This window comes from Sylvia atricapilla, chromosome 17 (genome assembly GCF_009819655.1).
Source record: "Sylvia atricapilla isolate bSylAtr1 chromosome 17, bSylAtr1.pri, whole genome shotgun sequence".
In the NCBI taxonomy this organism is placed as follows: domain Eukaryota; kingdom Metazoa; phylum Chordata; class Aves; order Passeriformes; family Sylviidae; genus Sylvia; species Sylvia atricapilla.
This window is the reverse complement of record NC_089156.1, coordinates 651,615-665,204: the sequence shown is the minus strand read 5'-3', so window position 1 is coordinate 665,204 and position 13,590 is coordinate 651,615. Positions and strand designations below refer to the sequence as shown.

The window sequence follows — 13,590 nt, the reverse complement described above, 5'->3', positions numbered from 1 at the left end:
GGCAAGCCTCAGCTCGTTCTGTCTTTGCATGAGTTAGAAGTGAGTGGGGACAGAATTAAATAAATCAATTAAATTCAATCAGCAAGAAGTTGTGCCAGGGCAGGCTCAGGCTGGAGATGAGGAAAGGTCCTTCCCCCAGAGGGTTCAGGCACTGCCCAGGCTCCCCAGGGAATGGGCACGGCCCCGAGGCTGCCAGAGCTCCAGGAGCCTTTGGCCAGCGCTGCCAGGGGTGCCCAGGGTGGGATTGTTGGGGCTCTGGGCAGGGACAGGGGCTGGATCAATGATCCCTGTGGGTCCCTTCCAGCTCAGGACACTCTGTGATTCCATGAAACACATGGCAGCAGTGGACCAAAGCAGCCATGGTGGCAGTGTCCCCACGGAGGTCCCAGCCTTGCAGGTGACAGGAGAGCCAGAGGAGACATCTCAGCTGAACTTACAGGCAGAAGCTGCCAAATCTCTTTCAGCCCTGGGACACTGAAGTCTCCTCCAGACCCCAGGTGCCATTTCCAAAGCAATTCCTGTTCGAGTCACCCCACAGCTGGATGTGCAGATGTTCAGGGCTGCAGATCCTCACCAGTGCAGGACAGGAGCAGGAAATGCCACGCTCCTGGAAATTCAGAGTATCCCTGTGCTACCACAGAGTGCTCTACTCCTGACAGCAAAAAGGGGCTGGAAAAAAGGAAAACCTGTTTGGAAACTGCTGCTTCCTGCTGAGCTGGACAGGGGGACAGAACCAAGAGCTTCACCTCACCCAGAAACAGCTCCAAAGTCCCTCCAGCCCAGGGCAGGGATGCTCTGAGCAGCACAATGAGCAGAGCTGAGCACCAAATGAGTGAGCCTGCAGCACACTCCCCACCCGACAGGACGGGACTGTCAAACTGGGATCCTGCGGGAGGAACATTCCCGGCACACGGGCTGCTCTTTGAAGGGAAAGGGACAGACAGCCCTCTAGTGTAAAGCCAATGCTAACCGTGTTTGCATGGCCAGAGAGAGCATTGATCGGGGCCAGATCCATGAGGATGTGTGCTTGGGAAGGAACCTGGGCACAGGGAGAGGGATTTGCTCCCATCAGAGCTCCCGTTACTCCTGAAAACATGCCAGTGCCACAGGGATGTGCAATCCCAGAATCCTAGACTGGTTTGGCTCTGGAGGGACCTTAAAGTCCATCCAGTGCCACTCCTGCCATGGGCAGGGACACCTTCCACCATCCCAGGCCACTCCAATGCCCTGTCCAACCTGGCCTTGGACATTGCCAGGGATCAGCCAGAGCTTCTCTGGACACCCTGTGCCAGGGGCTGACCACCCTCCCAGGGAAGGATCTTTCCTCATATCCAATGTAAACCCACTCTCAGTCAGTTTGAAGCCATTCCCTGTGTCCTGTCCCTCCAGATCCTTGTAGTGCAAGTCCTGTGAGTCCTGGAGGCTTCCAGGTGACCATTTCTCTCTGCAGAGACAAATCCCACCTTCTCAAACTCCGGTTTTGCCCTTAGGCTTTCCAAGGACCCCTCTGGACAGGGGAGAGTGTGGAACCCTCCCAGCCTTACCCCAGCACCCCTAAAGGGCTTCTGAGAGCCCAGCAGCTCATGGCACACCCCTGATAAAGCCCCCATGGGAGCAGAAAAAGCTGAATTTGGGGGCCCCAAAGATATTTTCCTTTCCTCTCCCTCCCCTCAGCTGAAGTGCCGGGCTGAGTTCCCACCTCCCAGGGCACATGGCTGTGTTGTGCACAGGGATTATTGTCCGTGGCTCCCACCATCACTCACAGCCTTAAGGAAGACGCACAATTAAAATCAATATTTAAAGTCATCAAACAAGCAGAGGCAAATTTGAAGAGCCCCACAATTCACTGTGACATAACAACCCAGGGTGCAGGGCTGAGCGCTGAGCTGCAGCGCCGAGAGCGCAGTTCTGCCCACAGTCTTCAAAATTTAATGAAAACACACCAGTTTTAAACACTTCCCCAAATCCAGCTCGCAAAATCTGTCACTTTGATGTGAATGGTCCCAGTCTCAGACTAATCAGTCACTTTTACTTCCTCTTTAGTAGCTAAAGACGCAAATGAACTCCCAGCAAACCGCACAGCTCCGGGAGGAGAATTTAGCAGCCAGATGGTTCTTGCAAAAGATTGGTTTTTAACAGAAAAATAAAAGTGAACCCGTTTCCCCCATGAGCAGCTCACGGGAGATGAGGTGACACATAACAAGCCATTGGGAAGTGTGACATTAGAGCATCACTTCTGCCACAGAAATGCCCCTTCCTAAAGCACCATGTAAATCAGAATTATCGCTAATAACAGATCAATTAGTGCAAGGCACTGTAATTATCCCGGGCGCTCAGGGAAGAAAGGGAAGCATCACACTGGAATGCAAACATCCCTTTGTTTCCAGCAAAGGTGCAGCACGGAGAGAGAAAGCAAAGCACAAAGTGCTGGAAAGGCACCAGGATTCCCAGAGCCAGTGGGAGGGAATGTGCCCAGCTCCCACGGGATGGAAAAGCGCTGGGATGGGCTAGAAATTCCCATCCAGGCAGTGAACCTCCCTCTACTGCTGTATACATTTGCTTTCTCTGGACTGTTCCCACCTGGTGTGGAATTGCAGCTGGGGATGGAGAACAGAGCAGAGCTGACAATAAAGACTCTCCAGACCTCTATGGATCAAGGACAGAAATGCTGGATAAGGAAGTTTCTGTGAGTCACCTCCAGCAAAACAAGCACCATGGGGCAAAAGGGTTTGGGTCCCCTCAGGATGCAGGTCCTGGAAGGAAGAAGGAGCCGATGTCCAGTGCTTGTCCTTGGCTGTCTGGGCTGGAACTGAGGCAGCAGCACAGGAAACAAATCCCATTCCACAGGTGATCTGGAGATCTGCAGGGTGGAATCCCTGGACTCCTTCAGATCTTTCTGATCCACTGCTAAATAACTCCTCAGGATCATAAAGAGGTAAATCATTTGCTGGGTACCCAAATGTCAGAGGTTTTTTAAGTGAGCGAGAGGGGACAGGATTAAGACATAATATTGTCATGAATGGGACAGGATGTACAGGAAGTTCTGATCCAGCCCCTTCCCCAGCTCCGTTCCCTGCCCTGGACACGCTCCAGCCTCTCCAGGTCTCTCTGGCCAGGAGGGTCCCAGAGCTGCCCCAGCACTGGAGGTGGCCCAGCAGTGCCAGCCCAGGGGACAGGCACTGCCCTGCTCCTGCTGCCACCCCAGGGCTGGGACAGCCCAGGATGACCAGAGATGACCAGAAGCCAATAGGATGTCACAGAACCAGAGAACCACAGAGTCTCAGAATGGTTTGGGTGGGAAGGGACCTTAAACCTCATCCTTGGACACTTGGACCTTGGACCCCTCCAGGGATCCAGAGGCAGACACAGCTTCTCTGGGCACCCTATGCCAGGGCCTCCCCATCCTCACAGGGAACAATTCTTTCCTAAATATATGTCCTAGTATGTGCTACAGGGTGAGGCAGAGGGAATGATGATGGCTGGGCCTGACAAAGAGAAGGTTAAGGGTGATTTAATTCCAGCCTCCAGCTATTCCAAGGAAGTTGAAAGGATGGCAGAGCCAAACACACCTGTGTGTGGCCAGTTGACACAGCAAAGAGCCACAGCCAAGAACTACAGCTTGGGAGGTTCAGGTCAGACATCAGGAAAAGCTTTTTAATCAGCACCAGTACTGGGAAAGGCTGCAAGGCTCCATCACTGGAGGTTTCCAAAGCTCAGATAGAGAAATCCACAGCAGACCTGACCTAAGGTGTAGTAGCCCTGTTCTGGACCCTCCCACCAGCACCTCCAGGATGCTGGGATTTGGCCAGGTTTGTTTGTCCTTAGAGAGGTCCCTGCCCCTGCAGGGTGTCAGGAAAGGCTTCCAGCACAGGGTGCATCTGAGGACTCGAGAGCTCCAGGGGAGCTCTGTTTAATTACCATCGATGTGGGACACCAGGCTGGGGCTGCTGGAACCAGTCCACATAAAACTGGCCAGGGGCTGCATCCCCAGGAGCAGCCAGCAAAGCAAACACAGGGACAGGAGAGCATCTGCAAGGGTCTGCTGTCACCCTGAGTGTCCCTGCTGCTATCCTGAGTGTCCCTGCTGCCATCCTGAGTGTCCCTGCCATGGCCCCTGGCTGTGACCCCTGCTTTTACCCCCTCTTTGATAGCTCCCCAGCACCTGCTCTGATCTCATAGGATTCAGCACAATTTTCATCATCACTCCTGCCCCAGCCCTGCCACACCCAGGAAGATACTCAGGCACCTCCACCCCACCAGAGGGACATGGGGCATCCATGGTACTGACCCAGGCCAGGTGACAAAGGGCTTGGGCTGCCTCGGCCAGACAGGCCATAGAGGACGACAGGGTATCTCCCTCCTGGGAAAGACATTCATCCTTGGGAAGATGTCCATGCTGGACAGGACAGGCCCCTGAGCAACCAGAGCTGGCTTTGAAATCAACTGTGCTTTGAGCAAGAGGTTCTTTAGATACCTCCAGAGGTACTGCAGGTGTATCCAGGTGATTCCTCAAAAATATTCCATGATTTCAAGAAAGCAAATGCTCTGAGCCCAGCCTTGCCTCACCCAGACTGACAGAAGTGAACACTGCTACTTGAGTGTCATCAGGGTAATGCCTCAAACTGCTGGGCCCTCCAGAAACTGGAAAAACCCCAGCACTGGAGTATTTGTGTTTTCTTGTTTCCAGTCTCCTCAATGCTTTGCATGTGCTTGTGGAGTGTTTCTGCTTTCCTTGACAACCATTCCAAATAAAACTCAAGTGCTTTTCTAATCCCTTGGTTCCAGGAGAGGGACAATAAATGCTGTAAAATCCGCTGGTGCTGTTGATCAGCTGCAGTGTGAAGGTTGGGAGGAAGATGGGTCAGCTCAGAGACACAAACCTGCTGTGGATGCAGCAAGAGCCCTCAGGAGACCATCAGTCTCGTCACCTGACATTGTGGCACTGCTGAGGAGGTGATCAGTGACTGCTCAGACCTCCACATTTCAGCTCTGGGCTGAATTTAAGCATATCCTGGGTCCCTTGGGACATAACTCAGCATCACTCTCCAAGGGACAGTGTGGAAAAGCTGAGACTACATCACAGAAAGGCTCATTGACTTGGTCAAGGATACAAAGAAGGCAGAAGCAGGGCCAAGACCAGACTCCAGAGGCCTTCTAGGAGCACTCCAAAAGCAAAGCAAGCATGGTCAGAGTCTGTGCCACACAACAAGATGTGCTCTGCCCACACCAGCAGGGCCTGGCCGTGAGCTGCACACAGCCCAAGGCAAACAACACCCGTGTCACCAGGTGCCAGTGCCCTGAGACTGCACAGCCCCTCTGAACACCACACGAGGGGTAACCAGCCACTCCAGACTCCCATTCCCATGTGTCCCAGCAGTCTCAGTCACACACAGCTCAGGCTGAGGTGAGTTTGCACATTTGAGCAAACTCCGCACGAATTCCTTCGGCATCTCTGCGCAAGCACAGCAGGATCCACCCTCGGCCTCTTTTAGCTGATTAAGACTTTTCAGTACAATTGTCCCCTTTTCCCTCAGCCTCTGGAAACCTCCAGGAGTTGCAACCACAGCAGGAAAGGGGAGGAGAAGCTGGGCTTTGTGTCTCACCAGCCTCACTCCTCCCTCCCACCCCGCCGCGTGTCTGTGATGGAGAAGCCCTGACACCCTGCTACTCACAGATCCCAGACGGATCCAGCTGGCTCCAGGACACAGCACAGAGCTTCCCACACCGCCAGGAGGGACAGGCCCCCCCAGGGACAGCCAGGCCCCACACTGAGATGCTGCCTCTCACAGCCCCTCCGTGCGGTGCTGCCCCTGTTCCACCGGGGCCGTGCCTTCTGCGTGGAGACAAAACCTCTTTAGGAACATCGAAAGAGGCGCCTGGCGCTTGGAGATCCGTCTTGGTGCGGGTGACAGCGGCAGAGAGCATTGCAAATCCAAGGGGAAGAGGAGCAGCCCCGATTAGAGCGGCTCCCTCCCGGTGGCTGCGGGCTGCAGCCGCTGCCGGGGCGGGCTCCGGCACGGCGGGCTGAGGGCAGGCCCAGAGCCCTCTGCGGTCTGCCTCGGCCTGCCTTGTGTGCAGGCTCCGGCGGCTTTCCCCCTCCTTCCAGAGGCCTGGGGAGGATGGGAAGGGCAGGAGGCCCAGCCGTGCCAGGGCAGGCCCCGGTGCCCTCAGGCAGCAGCTCCGTGTGTGCGGGGCTGCAGCGGCCTCCTCCCCTCCCTGCCCCCGCCTCACGGGCCCCTCGCTGCTTCCCACGGGGAAAACGGGGCAAATTCGCCTCTGTGCTGCCGCATTTTGTGGATTCGGGTTATTCCTTTGGAAGGCTCAATGACCGAAGTCGTTGTTGGGGTCAGAAGAAGATTTCACAGGCACAGACGGGCACAGGGAATGTGGGATCTCAGCTCGTGGGCCTCGCCAGCTTCCAGCTCCACAGGAGCAGCGGGGGGAGCAGGAACCGCTCTGCTGCCCTCTCAATCCCGGCCCTGCAGTGGCCAGGGAGCGGGGCAGAGCACACAGACACTGTGTAACAAACCCCTTCCCACCAGTGACTCCCTCTCCTTCCCACTCCTTTATGGACACCACAGGCTCCCCGGAGCATTTCCCAAGCCAAGCCCGGAGCTCCTGAGCTCGAGATGGAGAGAATTAATTCAGCAAGTGCAGCCCACAGCCCTCCGCACTTTCTCACTGCTCCTCATTAACTCCTCCTCTGGCCCAGCTTTGCCTGGGAAAGCATCCCAGATCCAGCAGGAGACAACGGCGTCTGCACCAGTTCAACGCCCAGGCACCGAGTGGTACAACAGCACCTCCACCTTTTTGCCCTAAAATTCCTCTTTAAGAGCATCCCTCTGTAGAAAACCTCTCCAAACAACGGCCTTTGATGGGCCCATGGAATACAGGTCTGAGGTCTGTGCCGCCTGCTGGGAAAGGGAGGACAAAGCCCACAAAATGCAGCCGCCCCTTGATAAAAAATTTACATTATAAAGACAGGAAATACAGAATAATGCAATGAATGGTGTTTTCTCTCAGAGGAAAAAAGCTGTTCTCACATCGGTGATGTTGATGTAGGTTCTCATATTACATGGGTATGTATTCGGGTTAAAAAAAAAAAAAAAAAAAAAAAAAAAAAAAAAAGCATAGAAAGCTTTTTTTTCAGTAAAAATGAATTGTGTTAATAAGGCAGCAAGTGCTGAGAACAGGGAAAGCTCTGCCTGTCCAACTGCCCCTGGTGGCTATTTCTGGCTTACAAGGCACTTGAAGCATCCTGGCAGCCCACAGTGGGAAATGTAGTCCAGATCCAGCAGGATGGACACTCAGCTAAAGAAAATCCCCCAGGTTCATAAGGACTTTCCAGCCAAACCTGCCAGCAAGCCAGGCTCCCCAGCCTCTCACAGGAGCAATTCATAAACTGCAGCAAAAAAGCAAATAATTCAACCCCAAACTCCTCCAAGCCTTGTTCTATAAATAAAGCCGTTGTAACACAGTTTTTATATTTCATTATCCCCTGTGTTGTTTCACACGATGCTGGCGGCAGCCGGGAATGTCACTGCGTGGGGCGAGCAGCGCTGCAGCAGCAGCAGCGGGGCTGGGAGCAGAGGGGCTCGGGGTGTCCGCACCACACCCAGCACCTGGGCTCTGCTCTGCCAGCACCCGGCACCGCGGGTGACAAAGAGCCCCCGGCACAGCCTGGCACCGGCGGGCCGGGCACGGAGCCGCCGGGCTCGGGTCGATGGCAACCCCTGCACCCCGTACGACCCCCGGCAAATGGAAGCTCTGATATCAGGATCCCCTCAGGGCCCGGGGAGAAGCGGGCACCGGGAGCCTGCTCCCAAGGTGTTCCCCAAGCAGGAATAAATTGGCCATTTCACATTTCAGACTGACACAAAGCCTCTCAAGGAGGCAGTGTGCGATGTGGCTCACAGCTTGGATGTGTCCTTTGATCGCCACAAATAAATCAGAGTGCCCTCCAAAACAGAAAGGAAAAGAGAATTATATCTGTGTAGCTGACGGGAACGAGAAGCGAGCTGGAGACAGCACAGCCGGGAGCAGAGTCCGAGCAGCCAGAGGCTCCGCATGCCCAGATCTCCCCTGCCCAGCACCTGGCCAGCCCTGGAGCCAGTTAAAAACTGCAATCCGTGGGCTGGGTTCCCAGCAAACACACCTGGGTGGCACACGCTTCTCGAGTGGGCTTCTCGAGTGGGCTGAGCACGCAGCCTGGCAGCGAGTGTCCCTCCCGAGCTGGGGCCGCAGCCCGGTCCCCCCGGAGCCTCCGCAAGCGGCCAAGCTACGGCGGGACCTGGGGCTCCGAGAGCCGCCGCAGCCCCCGGCCCCTGTGCCAGCCTTGCCCCAGCCCTAGCCCGCACACCTGGGCCGGGAGGCAAAGATTATCGCCAAAGTCCATGGAAAAGGGCTGGTTCAGGCAGAGCTCCGGCTGTGCCAGGCTGCAAGCTCCGTGCCTCTCCCCCGGCGCAGCGAGCGAGTGGAAAGGGGATCCAGCCCCTGCATCCCCAGCCCTTCCCAGCCTCTGGCTCCCGGACGCGAAGCGGGGGTACCCGAAGGGAGGGCTCGGCGGGGGACTCCCATCGCACCCCGGGACCCGCTGTCCCCGCGGGTCGCCCGGACCCTCCGCGAACTTCCCCGTCCTGAGGCACGGCGAGTGGGACGGGCTCGGGGAGCGGGGCCGGAGCTCCTCCGGCGGCCGGGCTGCGAGCGGGGGAAGCCGGGCTGCCCCAGCCCCTCTCCCGCCCGTCCCGGCCCCCTCCGGCGCGGGATGCGGGCTGGGGACGCGCTTCCCCCGGAAGCACCAACTTCGCCCGGTCACCCCAAGGCCGAGCTGAGGCAAGCCGAGGCTGGGCGGCGGCTGGAGAGGGCTCAGCCCGCTGCTCCCTGCTCCTCCATCCTGCTGTTCCCTTTCCATCCCTCTGTCCTCCTTCCATCCCGCTGCCGTGCTCCGCGGCAGGAGCCGAGCCGTGCCCGGTGCTCGCTCCCCCTCCGGCCTCGCCTCCGCTCCGCTCCCGCAGCCGCGGCGCTCCCGCTCCCCCCGCGCCCTCCTCGCCGCCTCTCCCGGCCCCAGCGCCCGCTCCCGATCCGGCTCCCGGCCCCTCTTCCCCTCGTGGGACCTTGGCCGCTTCCGAAGACGCCAAGGGGAAAAAAAAAGTTGCAGCGATGGAAGTTCCCGGCACGGGGCGAAGTTGGGGCCGCGGCCGCCGTGCCCTGCCCGGGGGGAGCCGCGGCGGCGGAGAGGGACCGATGCACCTACCTTCAGCTATCGCCCTCTTCATCTTAGGGGTCGGGGAAGGCACGTCTGGAGGCGCAAAGTGGAGCGGCAGCGGTACAATCCTTGGGAAAGCGGGGCAGATCCCGGTGCCAAACTTCAGCCCGAGCGGGGAGCGGCGGCGCACGGGGAGGGGGGGGCGCTCCCGATGCCGGCGTCCTCGCTCATCGGGGGAATGAACAGCCCCCGAGCTGGAGTCAGCATCCAGGCAAGGCTCCCCCTCCCTGCCTCGCCTCGCCTCGCCTCGCCTCGCTTCGCCTCGCCTCGCCTCGCCTCGCCTCGCCTCGCCTCGCCTGCCTCCTCCTCCCTCCGCCCGCCCGCCCGCCGCACGCACGGGGCCGGGGCTGCGGCGGATCCCGCGGCGGGGAGCGGAGCCGGCTGCACTGTATCCCGGGAGCGAGCGGCGAGCGAGCGGGGATGGAGAGGCGATGAATGTTTTATGGGATCATGTGGTTTGACGTGAGAGGAATCAGCCTAGATCGGATTTACTGGCTGGAGGAGTGAGCGGGAGGACGGGGGAGCCGGGCACGGGCTGGCGGGGGGGAGGAGGGGCCGCTCCGACGGCAGCGGCTCCGCGGCGGAGCCCCCGCGGTGCGCGGCCGCGGCCCGGGCAGGGCTGCGCGGGGCCGGGAGCCTCATTCCTGGAGGAGAGGTGCCACCTAAAGGAAGCGGCGAGAGGGACGCCCGGGCGGCGGCGGGCACCGGGCCCGCTCCCTCCTCCCCACCTCCCGCCGCAGCCGCGCCCGCACCGCCCCGGAGGCCGCGGGGGCCACGGCTCGGAGCCCCTCCGGAGCACCGGAGACCTCGGCGGGTATTTTCCCCTGCTCTGGATCTGCGCACCGGGGAGGCGGCGAGAGACATCCGAACCCGCGGTGCCACCTCTTCCTCACCAGATTCGGCTGCTGCGGGTGCGGGAGCCGATGCTCTCCCGAAGGAAGGATGGCAGAGAGCCCTTTGGTACAGCCCGAAGGAGAACTCTTCCCTGTGGCCGAGCCCTCTCGCCATCCCTACCCCTTGGGATCAGTCTCCCACGGGCAGAAGGACAGTAGCTTGCCTCAGTTTACCCAAAGAGCACGAGGGTTACACTGTAGCTGAAGCAGGGTGAAGCTGGATTCCCATCCTGCTGAGCCCTCCAGCAGCCTTCCCTGTTCTGCAGGGACAAGGGCTCCTGCACAGGCAGATCCCATCTGCAGCCGTCCCATCCAGGAAGCAGAAAGATGGATTTTTATTAAGTGAACTCATTTGCTCAGAGGGGAAAGGAGGAGGGGAGGATCGTGCTTTTGGGGAAAAGCTGAACATCCACAATATGGGAAAGTGGTGGCTCTGTCTCTGCTAGTCAGAGGTTCAGCTGCCCTCAGATCCATGAACAATATGTGGATATGTCTGTATCCATGTGAAACCCCACCTGGAACTCTGCATACAGGCCTGGTGCCCCCAACATATGGGACAGAACTCAGGGAGCAGGTCTGCAGGAGGCCATAAAGTTGCTCAGAGGATTGGAGCCCTTCCCCTGTGGAGACAGACTGCGAGTTGGGATTGTTCAGCCTGGAGAAGAGAAGGTTTTGTGGAGACCTCACAGCACCTTCCAGGGCCTGAAGGGGCTACAAGGGAGCCAGGGAGGGACTTTTCATCAAGAACTGGAATGCTAGGATACAGGGAACGGCTTCCCAGTGCCAGAGTGCAGGGATGGATGGGATATTGGGAAGGGATTGCTCCCTGGCAGGGTGGGCAGGCCCTGGCACAGGGTGCCCAGAGCAGCTGCGGCTGCCCCTGGATCCCTGGCAGTGGCCAGGTTGGACACTGGGGCTTGGAGCAGCCTGGGACAGTGGGAGGTGTCCCTGCCCATGGCAGGAGTGGCACTGGATGAGCTTAGAGGTCCCTTCCAGCCCAATCCATTCTGGCATTCTATATTTATCTTTACCTGTGCACACCAGGTATAGAAATGCTACTGAGCCTTCATTCCTCACTTCTGGTTTGTCACCCCAGTATTGGCCAGCTCTTCCAGCTTGCCCTCAGGGTTGGTGTCACAACCACATCCCTCCAAGGCCTGCCTAGTTTCCCCCTTTCCATGTAGGCAGCACTGCAAAGTGAGCCAGAGTTCAGTTTCTCCTGTGTGCAGTAACCCTCTCACTACACCCAGAGGCTGTGGATGCCTCACTCTGACCCAGCCCACAATCCTCTATGGAAAAAAGAAACTCAACCAAAGGCACTTGGGGCAGATGGAGGTGATTTACTCAGTGTGAGCTTCATTTGTGCCAACAGCCTCAGCTGGTCCAAGGTCCTGGCCTTAGAATCATAGAATCACAGCATGGGTTGGGTTAGGAGGGACCTTAAAGCTCATCTGCTTCCACTCCCACTGCCCTGGGCTGGGATACCTTCGCTAGGTCCTTGAAACCCCATCTGAAAATGATCCAGGAGAACTGTCCAGACACCTTCTAACTGTGCAGATGTGAAATTCTGTACAGCCTAGGGCCTGCAGCCCCTTCCTCCAGCCCCTTGGAGAGGGCAGGTGGCACCTGGGGAGGGCAGGGGGCTCCCTCTGGCCACTCTTTCTGCTCCTCCAGAATGCAAAGCTGCAGAAATTATTCCCTAATCCTCTTCCTTCCCAAACCTCCAGCCCAGCTCAGGCATCCCCTGGCCTTCTCTACCCCTTCTGCCTTGCCTGCCCCCTTCCCTCTCTTTGCTTGTGGTGACTCCCAGCTGTATCCTGCCCATCCTGGATTTTCCAGGAGCCCTGTACACACTTAATGAACAAGAGAGCACTTAATGAATGTGCTGCCAGAGGAGCATTGTGCCCACAGGATCACAGCTGGGACACAGCTGGGACACTTGGGTCACTCTTGGGTGCTTGGGCCAGTCCATGGCAGGTCTGCTCTGAAGGAACAGAAGGGTTTTCTGGGTGTCCAGGATAGGTGAGGTCTGGGGAGGGACAAGGAACATTCCTGTGCAATCTGCTGCAACACACTCTGTTGTTGGTTTATAGCCATCTTCTGGGAGGGAGGATGATCCCACCCTGCCCTGCTCTTCCTGCAGTGGCAGCCCAGCTAGCACAGGTTAGGAATGTGCTGCTCCTCCCTTTTGAACACACCTTCAAGAAATCCTGTTTCAGCAGTGCCCTTTGACTCCACCATCCCAAGTGGTGCAGCAGGAGAGAGAGGTCACTGACGTGTGAGGCATCAAAATAGCTGCAGAAGAAAGGACCCTGGTGCTGGAATTTCCTGGGAGAGGGCTGGAAGGTGAGCAGGAGCACTGAAGGAGTTAATTGAAGCCCTAGTCACAGGCCTGAAAATTCCAGGTTGTACCAGGGAGGCAGCGGCTGTTTGGCTGACATTTCTGAAAGGTTAATCTGGAAACAGAGAGAGCACATCTGTACAGGGCTGGGGCTGACTCTTCCTGCAGGTTCCTGCACCTCCTTGGGCTGTGTGAGGCAGCAGTTGTTACACAGAGGTCACCGTGGGGCAGCGTGGGGCTGTGACCTTGGCATGCAGTGATGCTCCAGTGCTCTGGGGCCAGCTCTGCTCCCAGGCCTGTGTGACAAGGTACAGGAGACTGGCTCTGCTTTGTGCCCCGTGTTGGACATCTGCGCTTCACATTTCCCATGTGGCATTCCAGGAGGGACTGGGTGAAGGAGGGGTCTCCCAAGCAGGAGATCTCCTGGGGAGCCAGTGTGCTTGCAGTTGCAGTGGGAGTAACTCTGGAGAGGAGCCAATGCTCCTCGAGATGAAGACACCCTGCTTTGACTGGATAATTATATGTTCCTCTCTACCTAATGCTTAATCACACTGGGATCAATTCTCTTCCTCCACATTGGGAGTCTTGTTGGCAAAGTGCCATCCCTCCCCAGTCTCTTCAACCCGGTAATCCTAAAGGATCCCGGACACATTCCCGGGCCTGTGGGCACTCCAGAGAGATGTGGGTGTGGGGAAATAGAGAGGGCACATGGAATGGGAATTCACTGACCTTTGCTGTGCTCACACCTTCCTCTTTCTTTTTTGACAGTCTAAAGAAATTGACTCTTGAATCCCAATATTGAATAAAGTGTTCTAGTTTGTTCTAGTCCAGTAAAGGCTTTTCACCTTTCTTCCCCACAGCCTTGTGGCTGCACCTGTCCTATGTCTGATGTGGCTGGGGGCACCTGAAAACATCTCTGAGAGGAGCAAGGAGGCAGGAAAAGGACACCAAAAGACCAGGGGTTTTGCTCTTTCTAATGGAAGGAGGACAAGATGCTCTCTTGAGGTCCCTTCCAACCCAGACCGTCCTGGGCCTCTGTGTTGTGTCTCTGCCAAGTTCTGGCACTGCCTGTGCTCGCAGGAGACGAGGAG

General features: G+C 57.5%; 1 protein-coding gene across 1 annotated transcript in view; it reads right to left on the bottom strand.

The window, feature by feature from the left end:
• The window catches only part of RTN4R (reticulon 4 receptor), a 78,188-nt gene extending 68,698 nt beyond the window's left edge, over nucleotides 1-9,490 (bottom strand). The window contains exon 1 of the mRNA XM_066331117.1: nucleotides 9,254-9,490. Within this exon, the coding sequence (XP_066187214.1) occupies nucleotides 9,254-9,275 (22 nt within the window). The 5' untranslated portion in view covers nucleotides 9,276-9,490. The remainder of the gene's footprint in view (nucleotides 1-9,253) is intronic.
• Nucleotides 9,491-13,590: the final 4,100 nt, after the last annotated feature.